The sequence below is a fragment of the Hipposideros armiger genome, unplaced genomic scaffold, assembly GCF_001890085.2.
Source record: "Hipposideros armiger isolate ML-2016 unplaced genomic scaffold, ASM189008v1 scaffold_494, whole genome shotgun sequence".
Lineage (NCBI taxonomy): Eukaryota > Metazoa > Chordata > Mammalia > Chiroptera > Hipposideridae > Hipposideros > Hipposideros armiger.
Window position 1 is genome coordinate 1,168,248 of NW_017731844.1, and position 12,393 is coordinate 1,180,640.

General features: G+C 64.2%; 1 protein-coding gene across 19 annotated transcripts in view; it reads right to left on the minus strand.

The window, feature by feature from the left end:
- Positions 1-5,285: 5,285 nt before the first annotated feature.
- BRSK2 (BR serine/threonine kinase 2) overlaps positions 5,286-12,393 on the minus strand; it is a 54,822-nt gene continuing 47,714 nt past the window's right edge. For 4 of the 19 annotated variants that reach the window (XM_019667348.1, XM_019667344.1, XM_019667345.1 and 1 more), the window contains 4 exons: positions 11,384-11,564; positions 11,225-11,314; positions 8,786-8,833; positions 5,286-7,452 (listed from right to left, as the gene is read on the minus strand). In XM_019667348.1, coding sequence (XP_019522893.1) covers positions 7,232-7,452; positions 8,786-8,833; positions 11,225-11,314; positions 11,384-11,564 — 540 coding nt within the window. In that variant the 3' untranslated portion in view covers positions 5,286-7,231. Of the gene's footprint in view, positions 7,453-8,785; positions 8,834-10,930; positions 11,026-11,224; positions 11,315-11,383; positions 11,565-12,393 lie in introns of all 19 variants that reach the window. The other 15 variants (XR_002126758.1, XR_002126755.1, XM_019667358.1 and 12 more) reach the window with 11 other exon arrangements.

The window sequence follows — 12,393 nt, forward strand, 5'->3', positions numbered from 1 at the left end:
CAGTGCCCTGTGCTCCACCAGCCGCTGGCTTCTTGCTGTGCGCCCCAGAGCCCTGGCCGTCGGGGGCCTCGGGAAGCCTTCCTCTGCATCAGTCCCGGCCTGCACAGCCACCCACCTGCCCACCCTGTCGGCTCCCCCAGCGCTGCAGCCTCCCCAAAGGTGTCCGCGTCCTAAACCCTTGGAACTGTGAATGTGTCACCGTACCTAGCAGAGGGGAACCAAAGCTGCGGAAGGAATTGGGGCTTATCCAGCCGGATTGAAGTGGGGGGGGCCATCACACTGCAGGGTCCTTGTACGTGGGACAGGGAGGCGGAATAGGGAGGACCAGGGAGGCGGGGGCCTGAGGACTTGGCCCAGTGTCGACGGAAGGAGGGGCTGTGAGTGGAGGACTGTGGGCACCCCTGGAAGCTGGCAAAGGGAGGACACAGCGTCTCTCCCAGATCCCCAAAAGGAACCGGCCCTGCTGACTTGACTTTAGCCCTGTGAGACCGCCACAGTAAGGTGACACCTGCGTCGCATCGTTTTGTTGTAAGCCACCACACTTGTGGCCCTTGTTACAGGAGGCGAATGCAGGCTTTGTCTCCGGGAGTGGGTGCTGCTGTGTGTGCAGACGCAGCTTTGGGATTTGCAGTGGCCCAGGCGGGGGCGTTTGGAAGAAGGGCGTGGGAGGAAAAGTGCTGTTTCCTTAGACGTAACTGGTAGACGTGCGGATGCTGCAGGCTCAGCAGTAAAGGGGGGAACGGCCAGGAAACCGGCCCGTCTCCATTGGGCCAGTCACCACCGAGTCTGTTAGCACCAGCGTGGGTGACGCAGGGACTGCTGGGGAGGCCCGGAAGGACAGGCCGTCACGGGAGGCCCCCTCGCAGCCGGGAAGCAGGAAGCCGGTGGGGTTGTGTCCTGCAGCCGTGGGCCGCAGCGGCCTGGGCGTCTGACCGAGGTCTGCGGGAAAGGGGTGAAGGTGCAGCCTGCTTTCTTGCTGCTTCCAGTGGCCCCAAAGGAAAGGTGTCCGGAGGTAGCGCAGCTGAAGAAGGGACCTAACGGGCACTTGGTGTGGGCATCTCGGCCATCCCACGGCGCAGGACGCTGGGGTGAGACGGCCACGGTCAGCGTGCGCCCTGCAGCAGCTGGGTGTCTGCACAGCCTAGCTAATGCCTGGAGATGAGCAGGCTCAGGGACCGTCACGCACACGCTCTTCGCAGGGGACTGACAGACACCTCAGGCGTCCACCAACACCGAGAACAAGATTGCCGTGGAAGATCAGGAACCTCTGGCCTTAGGGAGCAGGTCTCCATCCACCCACAGGAGGACCCCTCCCACCCCCGCCCCGGGTTCTGGAGAATGTCAGACTGGAAGGGGCGCGGGGCGGAGGAACCGAAAGGCTTGGACCATCCCCCACCCCCCAAAGTTCTGTGAGCGGGAAGCAGACTGGTGAAACCTCAGCTGCACACACCTGCTACCTTGTCTCTAAAAGGGAAGGAGGGGGCCAGCTGAGTGGCACAATGGTTAAGAACTGGCTTGGGACACCAGAGGACCCCGGTTCGGATCCCACATGTGAGGGCCAGTGACACTGCCCTCTACAGCTAAGATGCTGAACAACAGCTTAGCCTGGAGCTGGGCTGCCGTGAGTCGCCGGCGACGGTGTAGGCTGCAGCCCCTGTGGCAGTGGGTTGCCATGGGCTACCGTGTGTAGCCAGCAGCCAGCGTGAACGGTCAGCAGCCGCGGTGAGAGGCCGTCCAGAAGCTGGCGACTGATCTGCCTCTCCTGGGAAGAGCGCAATGATGGTGCCAACTTGGGCCAGTGAAGCAACATCCTCCACAACTAGACTGAAGAACAAAAGGACAGCAACTTGTCTGTTCCCCTTCCCCCAATTCCCCAGTGCTGTTCCCATCCCCCCAATTCCCCAATAAAAATAAATAAATAAAATAAGAGGGGAGGAGGACCCGAGGGCAGGGCTGTGACCCCAGAGGGCAGAGCCTGAGCCGCAGGGAATCAGGTCCAGGCCTTGGGCACCTGTGGAGTTTGCCCGGCTGGGTTGGTACGTAGGCAGCGCCTGCCTCTTCCGTTCTCTCCCTGTCCATCCCGTGCCTCTTCTGCCGTTGTATGTTGGGAGCAGGCAGCGTTTACCTTCAGAGGTCCACGTGGTCAGAGGGGTTTGCGCTGGGACGGCTGGCGCTGAAAGGCCCACCGCCACCTGACTCGGACGCTCACGGGACATCTGGGCCGGGCCTTCCTGCTGCCATGGGTTGAGACTTTGGGACCTTGGGATGAGGTGTGTTTTGTTGTGAGATGGAGTGGAACTTGCTAGGTAAGCAGAACAGTGCCACCGCCCCCCAACTGTCCACATCTTAATCTCGGGACCCTATGACTGTGTCACCTAGCAAAGGGGACTAGAGTTGCAGATGGAACCCAGGTCGCCAGTCAGCTCAGCTTGACATGGGGAGATGATTTGGGTCCAGTATCATCACAAGATTCCTCGAAACTGGAAGAGGGAACCCAAGGAGGGGACCAGAGAGGTGGCAGCTGGCCTGGTGGCCCTGGCTTTGAGGGTGGAGGAAGGGGCCCTACGCCAAGGCCTGCAGTGCCCTGGAAGATGGACAAGCCAGGAAGTGGACTCCCCAGAGGAACACAGCCCTGCCGACCCCTGATGTTACCCCCGTGAGACTTATCGCTGAGACCTAGTGTTCACCCTCCAGGATGTGAGATAAATCTGTGTTGTGTGAAGCCACTAGGTTTGTGGTGACTTGTTAGAGCAGCAACAGGACACGAATCTGTAAGATGGGGGGACATGAACAAGGGCTCCGGGGTGACTTCCATGCACAGCAGTGCTGGCCTGGCCTCACACCCAACCTCGGGGACCCTGCGGTGCTGCCTGAGCCCCACCCAGGGCTGGCGCTCAGCCCCCTCCTCGCCCGCCAGTCCCAGCTGCCCTGCCCTCCAGCAGACATCACTGCCCTGCAGTCCACCATTGCTTCTCCTGTCACTGGTCACCTTCTCTGCTCCTGCTGACCTGCACCCCTGGCTGAACCACACCGGAAGAGGTGGTTGGTGGCGGGGAGGGGGTGGCCCAGGAGAAGGCAAGTGTGAGCAGGGAGGGGTCAGTGAAGGAGGGGGACTGGATTGGTGACAACTCTGGTGGCCCGGCGTACTGGCAAGGCGGGGAGCACTGACCCACAGGCCTGTGAGAGCCGTGGGAGCGTGGCTGCTGGCGCACTACACCCTGAAGCTGGCCTTTAGGACGGGGTTCCCTCCTCCGCCACGTCCAGAGGCCTCACGACACCAGGAACCGCTCCGCCTCCCAGCTCGGGCCTGTGAGGCCCTCTGCCTCCATTGTCCACTGAGAGCGTGGACAAAAGCCAGGGGCAGCTCTTGGCAGAGCAGAGCCAGGAGCCAGGGCTGGGCAGCCACCACCGCCCTTGTCTGCCTCCCCCTGCCGGTGCCACCTGCCGTCAGCCCCCCCAAGGGGACGCATGTCAGGCTGTCCCACCACCACCCACGAGCACTGGTGGGCATACCGCAGTGGGTCTGTTCACCAGTCCAGGTGATACCAGGCACTGAGAACAGAACTGGGCCCGAGAGGTCACCTTCGCACCATATCCTTTTCATTTTGTCAAGTACCCGTTTTAATTTCTACTTCATGGCAAGTGTGTAAGGACCATGTGGCTTAAAGCTCAGTATCCAGCGCTCAGACCAGGGTCTGGCACATAGCAGGTCTTCATGTAGTGGCTTTTACTTTACATGTTTGTAATTTTATACTAGTAAGTATTGGCATGAACAGCTTGGGGCTTAGCTTGCCTTGGTTTCTGATACTTGGTGTCAGAGCGGCCCTTCCCGCTGAAGGGTGTGGGGGTGGGCAGGTGGCAAGCTGGCAGGCCTGCCTGTTGGATGTCCAGCCACATGCCCATTGGGGCTGGCACTGTGGGCTACAAACGTTTAGAGGCCCACATAGGGGAGGACGAGGCCTGCGTGCATCAGCAGCACTTCCAGTAAGGCAAAGGCAGAACCACAGGTCAGGGACGCTTCTCTGTGGCCAGCCATCTGGGACCCCGAGGGCCACTCGCCCTGAACCTTTGCTGAACCGTAGCAGCCGAATTTCTTCCACCGTTTTTGAAGCCAAAGTTGACAGGACGCTCTGCAGGCCTGCAAGTGCAGTAGAGCCTGGTCCCCTCAGTTTTCTCCAAAGTGCCTTCTGGGCACCCACGTCCCCCAAAGGCAGGGCGAGGTTGCAGGGCCGGGCAGAGGAGGCAGACCCAGCTCTGTGTCAGCAGAGTCACGTCCTGGGCCTCGAGCAGAGTCCCTGAGCTGCCCACTGAGCCAGAGAGGCCAGCACGGGGCACGCCTGGCTCTCCAGCAGAGGTGGCGCAGACTCGAGGGCGGATTCTGCCCCCAGAGGACACGTGGCACTGTCTGGGAGCAGATGTGATTGTCACGCAGGGGTGGGTGGAGACCAGGACAGTGCTCAGGACACCCCACCACAGCCAGCTACCCGGCATGGCAGAACTCTGCTCTGGAGACAGTGGCCACGCTGTGCCCGGTCTTCCCGTACGGGGCCTGCATGCCGCGTTGCAGGCCACCTCCTGGGCACCGTGGCCTCTGCCCAGGCCCCTGGTCGAGGATTGCTGCTGCCTGTCCTCAAGCTATGTGGTGGGCTCCCAAATGCTGCCCTCACCGCATGGGGTTGGGTGGCCTGGTGGCGCTCGTGGCTGGGCCCATCCTTCACACTGGAGCTGCAGGAGGCGGCTGGCTGGTGTGTGGTCGAGGTGCCTACACCCCTGGCTGGCGGGCGTGGTGGGCACGGCTGGGACTGTTCCCCCGTCGTGCGAGGCCAGCCTGTGGTCTCCAGGGGCGCTCCCTGCCGGCCTTGGCCCATCGCTTCCAGGGCTGGACCACAGCGACCCATCCACCTCTTCCCAGGAAAGGGTTGGAAAGAAGGTTCATCTTTGAGGGAAAAGCCCAGTTGCCGGAGTGACCCCACGAGGTCTCGGTGGCAGCAGAGTGGCAGGGGCAGTGCGTCTTGTCCAACTCTGGGGTGCTCCCCTGGGCCCCTCCCTGGGCCTCTCCTCCCCAACCCAGCCCAGCCCCACAGGTGGTCCTGGCTGGGGGGGGGGCGGAGGTGGGGGCCGGCAGCCTGTGGGGTTCTGTCCTCTTCGGCTGGGGCAGAAGGTGGCGCCATCCACATGTGGCAGAGCCCAGAGCAGCGCACATCCCACTTCGGGTCGAGGGCCGGTCCCAGCTTGTCCCACACCCCCGCCCTGCCCACCCGCCTGGATGGAGACCGGCGTCGGTGTCTTTACGGAAGGAATTTATTGTTCCAGAACTAGAGTTGCTCACAGTTATTTGACAGGGGTACACTGGGTGGGGCTTGTCCGTTTCCGTGACGTCTGCGTGTGTCCCAAGTACAAAAGAGGAAGGCTAACAAGAGGTATTGCTTTCGGTGTCCTCTGCCTCTAGAGCAGCCCCTCCCGCTTGTACCGCGTGGCTTTTGCTGTTATAGGTGTTTAATTTTTTTTCTTATGTATGGAAATCCCAGCCTGTGGGGTGGGGTCAGTGTAACAGAAGCGTTAAAATCTATTTGCGACGGGAGGGGCGGCAGGGCGGGCGAGACACCAAAAGCAAAGTGGACTCGTTACAGCAAAGGCATGCAATCAGAACCGCCCTGCCCCCAGCCTCCGGGCTGCAGGTGCCGGCGCCCTGGACACTGTGGGCGGGGCCTGGGCCAGCCTGGGCGGGGCTGCGCCGGGCCACACCCACAGAAAGAAACACAAGCAGAAGCTGGGGACGGAGACAAAGCGAGGCGACCTCGCTGTACAGAACACACACTGCGGAGGACGCCGCTGACTTTGTCCTTGGTTATGTATTTTTTTTTTTTTTACTTTTTGCCATTTTAGTACAAAAACCCCGCGGTGCCCCTGCTGTCCTGTGAGTGGGTGGGAGCCAGCTCGAGGCCTTCCTCCCACCCCCGCTCTGAGACACAAAACAAGACGGTCTCCATCCCGGGCCTGGCGGAGGGGCCCGGCGGTGACGTCCCGCTGGCACACAGGGGCCACCCCGCGCCCCACAGGACTGGAGTTGCTTCTCCCCAGTAACGGGACGGAGCCCGGGACGGAGCGGACCGCGCCTTTCTTTAAATATATATATGTGTGTGTGTATAGAAAGAACCAAAGCAAGAGCCCAACACGAACCTACCCTGCCCAGCGGCTCCCCCACCCCCACACCCCTTTCCAAAAACAACTGAGAAAAAAAAGTTTATAAAAATATCTTGCAGGAATTCTTTAAAGTTTACAGTAGCTTGCCGGCGCTGCACCCACCGGCCTGCCCCCGCCGCCCCCACGGCTCCGCCTCCGGGCACCGGGGCCCCACCCAGCCCGAGACACAGACAGACGGCAGGAGGACGCTGCCGCCGCCCCTTCCCTGAACAGAGAAGTAAAGAAACGCAATAAGTTAAAACAGCAAATAAATAATACTGATCTCCGCGGCCAGCCGGGGGCGGGTGGCTGCCTCCAGGTCCGGGCCCGGAGCGCTGCGCGCCGCGAGCTGCGGAGCGGGGTGCCACGAGTAGCAGACGGGGCCGCGCCGACTGCGGGACGAGGGGGGGCTGTGGGCAGGGGGGACACGGCCGAGGAGCGGCCGCTTCGCCCGCCACGGGCCCGCCCTGCAGGCCGGCCTGAGCGGGCTGCACCGGCCGAGGGCTCTGGTCACTGCGAGTCCGGTCGGCGGGGCCGGAGGCGGCTTCCCCTCGAAGCCAGGTCCTCCTCCGGGTGGCCATGCGGAGCGGAGACCGGACAGCGCCGTCTCGAGGGCGGGTGGGCGGAGCCGGCGGGCGGGACCGGCGGTAGGTGGGCGGGGCCTGCGGCCGGCGGGCCGCAGCAGGAGGGCAGAGGGCAGGTCCACAGCAGCTGCCTTCAGTCGGCCGGTGTCTGGCGCGGAGCCCGGGGGATGGCCTCGTGGAGGTGACATGTTAACTTTTCGGGATAATTCCTGGTATCAGAGTGGAAACAGTGACGTTGTAAGAGACAGGCAGAGAGAGAGACAGCGAGAGAAAGAGAGAGCGGGCACGGGCAGGTCCAGCCGCAGGCAGTGGCCCTGGCGCCCCCTTTCCTTTCCTCCCCGGCTTCGCAACAGTCTAGATGGACAGACGGGCGCGGCCCTGGGTCCACTCAGGGCGGGAGGCGGGCGGGTGGCGAGGCGGCCTTGGCGGCCACTGTCAGGGCCGTGCTGGGGGGGGCTATGTGTCTAAGGCTGCTCGCGGCGGGCGGCGGGTGGCCCCGTCTTGGCCGTGTCCTTGCCCGGTGGGCACTCGGCATCCCCTCCAGGGCCAGGGCCAGCGGCCGAGTCACCGAGTGGGCTGTGGGCACTCCGCTTGGCGGGCGTGCTGGGGGCCTGGGCCGCCTGCCCGTTCTTCTCGTCTGAAAAAAGTTGTTTAATTACGTCAAAGAAGTTACTCAATGGGCTGCCTGGGTACACAGAACAGAAGACAAAAGAAAAAAAAGAAAAGAAAAAAGAAAAAAAAGGGAGAGAAAGAGGAAGGGAGGGAAGGAGAGAGAAAGAACAAACAAACAAATGAACAAAAGGGCCTCGACTAGAGAAAGAAAAACCCAACGAGGTGAGGTCTGAGATGGGCAGGGGCGCGGGGACAGGCGACAGCAAGCAGGGTGGGCAGGCGGCCGGCGGGGGTCCCTGGGCGCCAGGGCTGGCGGGCGGGAGCGGCGCTGCGGGGACCAGAAGCGGGGACCGCGAGGCCTCTGAGCTGAGGGGCGGAGCCCAGGGCGGAGGAAGACCCGCCTCCCTCGCCGGCCCGGCCCAGGCCCCGCCCCCCTGCACCTCAGCCACGCCCTGAGCTCCGGCACCAGGCCCCGCCCCCCCCTGCACCTCAGCCACGCGCTGAGCTCCGGCACCGGGGGCCTTGCTGGCTGCTAAGCCCAACAGTGCCGACCAAGGCATCAGGACCCCTGCCGCGAGCCCCGGGGCTGAGCAGGACCCGAGGACTGGCGGCCGACCGCACAAGGCCACGGGGCCTGCTCTGGCCTGGGGAGGCTGGAGCCAGCGTGCCCGCCACACTCCCCCCCTGGCTAGCCCCGAGTGTGGACATGGAGGTCAGCAGCAGACAGACAGATGGATGGATGGGTGGGTGGACAGGCATGGAGGGCTCGGGTATGGGGGGGCTGGGGACAGGCAGCCAGAGTGGGGAATGTCCTGAGGTCAGGAGGAAGAGGGCAGGAACCTGGGGGCCCAGTGCTCGCGGCCCAGGTGCACTGCTAGGGGCCACCTCAGCTGTTTCCTAAGCCTGAGCTCCACCTGAGCTCGGAGCATGTGGGGCCCCTCCTCTCCCTGCCAGGTACAGGGGAAGGGGAGTGCTTGCGAGGCCTCCGCAGGAACGTCCCCCCCACTCGCACCCCTCCAGTGGACAGAGGGCCTGGTGAGGGCTTCCTGGTCCAGGACTAGAATCCACCCTAACCCCAGGCCAGAGCCCGCACCCGCGACCCTTACTGGCCTCGGGGCACGGGGACCTTTTCCTGCTCTGAGCACTGGGGTCCCTCCCTGGCCTGCCCTAATCCTAGGGCCAGGCCTGTGCCTGCCCTGGTGGGTGAGTGACAGAGGCTGCTCCTGGCAGAGATGCGTGGCTGGACTTGTGAGGAGCCTATGCTGGGTCCCCTGTGTGTGTCTGGGCCCCAAGCTACACAGGGACCCCAGGACAGCCCCAGGGGCAGCGGAGCAGCACCCGGCCGGGAGCAAGTCACAGGTTGGGGTGATAGGCTGAGGGCCCAGGTGATCTTGAGGGGTTCTTACCACATTTGGAAAGCCTCCCCGTCATCATTTCCATACAGTTAGTGGTGTCTGGAGCACAGAACGGAGAGAGGGAGGGAGACGTGTGAAAAAGGCTTCCCGCTAGGACCTCTAGGACCTCAGCTGGGCACTGCCACACGGCCAGGCCCTCAACAGGGGAGGGGCGGAGCCCAGAGTGGGGCGGGGCCCGGAGGGGCGGAGCCTGTGGCTCAGGGCAGGGACTGGAGCCTGGAGTGTAATGGGGAGTTTAGAAGGGCAGAGCCTGGAATGGGGCGGAGCTCAACAGAGGGTGGGGCCTGGAGTGGGGTGGGGCTCAGAGCAGAGGGCGGAGTCAAACGTGGGGCGGGGCTCATCTGAGGGTGGAGCCTGGAGTGGGCGGGGCTCAGGATGCAGGCATCAAGTGGAGGCCTCCTGTGCAGTAAACCAGCCAGCCCTCTGGGCGCCCTGAGCCTGTCCGGTCCTCCCTCTGCTGTGTCCGGGCCTGGGCTCAGGACACACGCTCTGAAGCTGAGAAGCCCAGGGCTCTGGCCATGGTCTGTGCTGGCCACCTACTTGTCCTCACCCTGCCTCTGCTGCACCCTTCTGACCCTCTGCCACCCGCGGCTGGGCCTGGGACTGTTGGTACTGGCAGCGGGCTGGTGTGGGGGAGGGAGCAGGGCGGGGGCTGCTCCCCCAGGGCTGTCACTAAGGCCTGTCTAAGGTGGATGTGTCCTCTCCGCCTCCCCTCCCTGGGCCAGATGGCCACCAGGTCTCTTGTCCTGGTGCCTGAGGGCCGCTGCTTCCACCCACCCCCTATGGTGGCTCTAGGACTGAGCTCGCTGGACAACAGCACCCAGTATGGGAGGAGCATGCTGGGAAAGGCTGGAGCACAGGGAGACCCATGGGAGAGGCCTGGCGATGGGGCCCAGGGATGGGCTAGGGTCCCAGATTGGGCTCCCCAGGTACAGGCTCCCTGAAGAAGGGCACGGGAGATGGCTTTGGGTCCCACAGTGGGCCCCCCAGAGTCTCCAGAGACATGGATCTGGGTACAGGGCTAAATAGGTCAGGGCCAACAAGGGCCCCTGCTGTGGGCGGCTGCAGGCACAGGAGCCCTCTGGGCAGCTTGCCTCCCTGGACAAGCTCTGTCCTTCGCCAGCCTGTTTCCCTGTCAGCGCTGCCCTGCTCTGAGGTGGAGACCTTGAGGCTGAGGAACCAGCCTAACCGCCCAGCCACCCGGCTCCCAGGGCCGGGAGAGCGGGCCCACCCCGTGGGGGTGCTGCAGCCCCAACCCACCAGTGGGGCAGAGCGGCACATGGGGAAGAAAAGGAGGGTGGTGGGTGAGACACAGGCGATGGAATGAGGATGAAGGGCAGGGTGGACAGCTGGGCCGGGCTGGCCCGTAAGACCCCACAAGAAGCACAGAAGGTGACCCAACAGACTTGGAAAAGGGCCCACTGAGGCCGCAGCCAGCCGCAGGGCGCTCAGGGAGGCAGGACTTGGGCTGGGTGCTGTGCTCCCCGAGCCCTGGAACCGGCCTCATGGCAACCCCGTGCCTCACTGCCGTCCAGACACGCGCTGCACACTCTCGCTAACAGACGGTGACTCATGCAGGTGCCCACCACGGGCTCACCCACACCCACAGCAGTGCAGCCCGCTCCCCACCAGACACTGAGCAGCGTGACACTTGGGCTCCCAGGCCCCCAGCGCTTCCAGTCCTGGGCGACCCCTTTTCGTGTGTGGCTGCTCTAGGCCCAGTTGGGGTGCCCCTGCTTTGGGGCCTCAGGCCCCCTCTGTCCTGCTCAGGGCCAGAGTCACAGGCCCGTCTTGGGGAAGGCAGGCAGCAGGCAGCCCTACTACGTGTCAGCCGGACTGGGCACCTGAGCCACAGCCCTTGCAGGGTGCTGCGGGGAGCCCCCACAGGGGCCAGGGCTCCAGGCAGGGCCTTGGTCACTGCTCTCCCAGAGCCTGCTTTCTCTCGCCCGGGGCCAGGCTGCCCTGTGTCCGGGTACTCAGCCGGGTTCTGGTCCTGCGTGGCCTGTCCAGGGCCGGGAGCTGGCCACTGGCCATGTGAGTGGGCACGTGGTGCCCTCCTCAGGGCCAGCCTGGCCCTTGGCAGAGGACCTGACCGCAGCCCCCTCCCTGCCCCAGTGGCGGGGCTGGACACCTTACCTGCCAGCGTCAGAGGCTACTCTCGTAGCTGGTGGCCACCTTCTGGCCCTTAAGCCCAGCACCCCAGCTTAGTCCTGGCGCTGGCGGGGGGGGTTCTACGGTGGACAAGAGGCGCCTTTCAGTGTGGTGTGCTGGGCTCTACCTCCCTGGGTGTGCAGAGACGGGCCGGCCCGCCACGCTGGAGAGGCCCTGCTCCCTGGGGGCGCGGCGCAGCTGGGGTGGGGAGGGGGCCGTGGGAGGGGCCATGCCCTGCTTGCCAGCCCACGGGGCTACCCGAGCTGAGCCCCATCTCACCTGATAAGTGCTGGGCTGACGGCTGGTCATGTGTGCTCAGCAGCTGGGTCTGAATGGTCTCCACGACCCTCTTGAAGCGGCGGCTCGGGCCTGGGGGAGATGGGGGGTTATATCCGGGCAGGGCGGCCCAGAGCCCATGCCCTCAGCCTGGACGCTCACCTGACAGAAGTGTGAACGTGACAGAGTAGACACCGTTCTCCTTCTGTGCCGCCCCGCCCTCGGTGTAGGTGATGTCCACCTGGAACTTGACCGGCTTCTGGAACACCGCCGGGCCCCCCGTTGCCTTGTACTCGGCCCGGAAGCTGGTCTGGGAGATGACGCTGTGACTGAGGCTGGGGATCTGTGGGGTGGCAGGGGGCGTGAGCATGGACCCAGCCCCACCCCCCAACTCGCTGCACAAGCCTGGGAACCTGGTCCCACTGAGCCAGCCCCTTGGCCTCATCTGTGACATGGGTGTGGCCGGAAGAAATCTGCCAACTAGGGAGCTGGCCTCCGCCCTCCAGGGCCAGCCAGCATGGGCGCTGGGAACCTCTGCCCTGTGCAGACAGCTGAGAACAACAGGACAGACCGACATCCCGAGGGCAGTGCTGGCTAAGGAGCGATATACATCCGGTGGGAGAGAGGCAATGAGGCCAGTGAGAACGGGCACCCCACAGAGCAGCCGCACAGACCCAGGGTGGAGGGGTGGAGCCTCTGCTGCCTCCTGAGGACCAGGCCACATGGCCATTGCTGGGGGCCGCGCCCACTGCTCTGCTGGTTCTGGGAGCTGGCGGCTCTCAGCGCCTGGCCGGCCCCCTGGGCGTCATGTGAAATGCTGTTCACAACAAGTCCAGGGGCGGTCCTGCCTCAGAGGGTCACCCCAGCACAGGTCTCTGCCCCTCAGGAGCGCATGGGCCTCAAGATAAGGGCCAGCCTGCATCAGGCAGCTGAAGAGGCCAGGGGCTGCGTCCATGTCACTGGGGAGGAGGTCCTGGTGTCCCAGGGGGTGGGGGACAGGAGAGAGGAGCAGGGTGCTGCTTCCAACTCGAGGCCGACACCCTGCCTGGTGCTGGGCGTTCCTGCCCCCTGAGATCACCGAGTGTCCTCGTGGCCCTCAGGGAACCTTGGCTGCAGTCAAGGTGGTGGGGGTGGCAGAGCACCCAGGGCTGCGGCCACCCTGAGTTACAGAC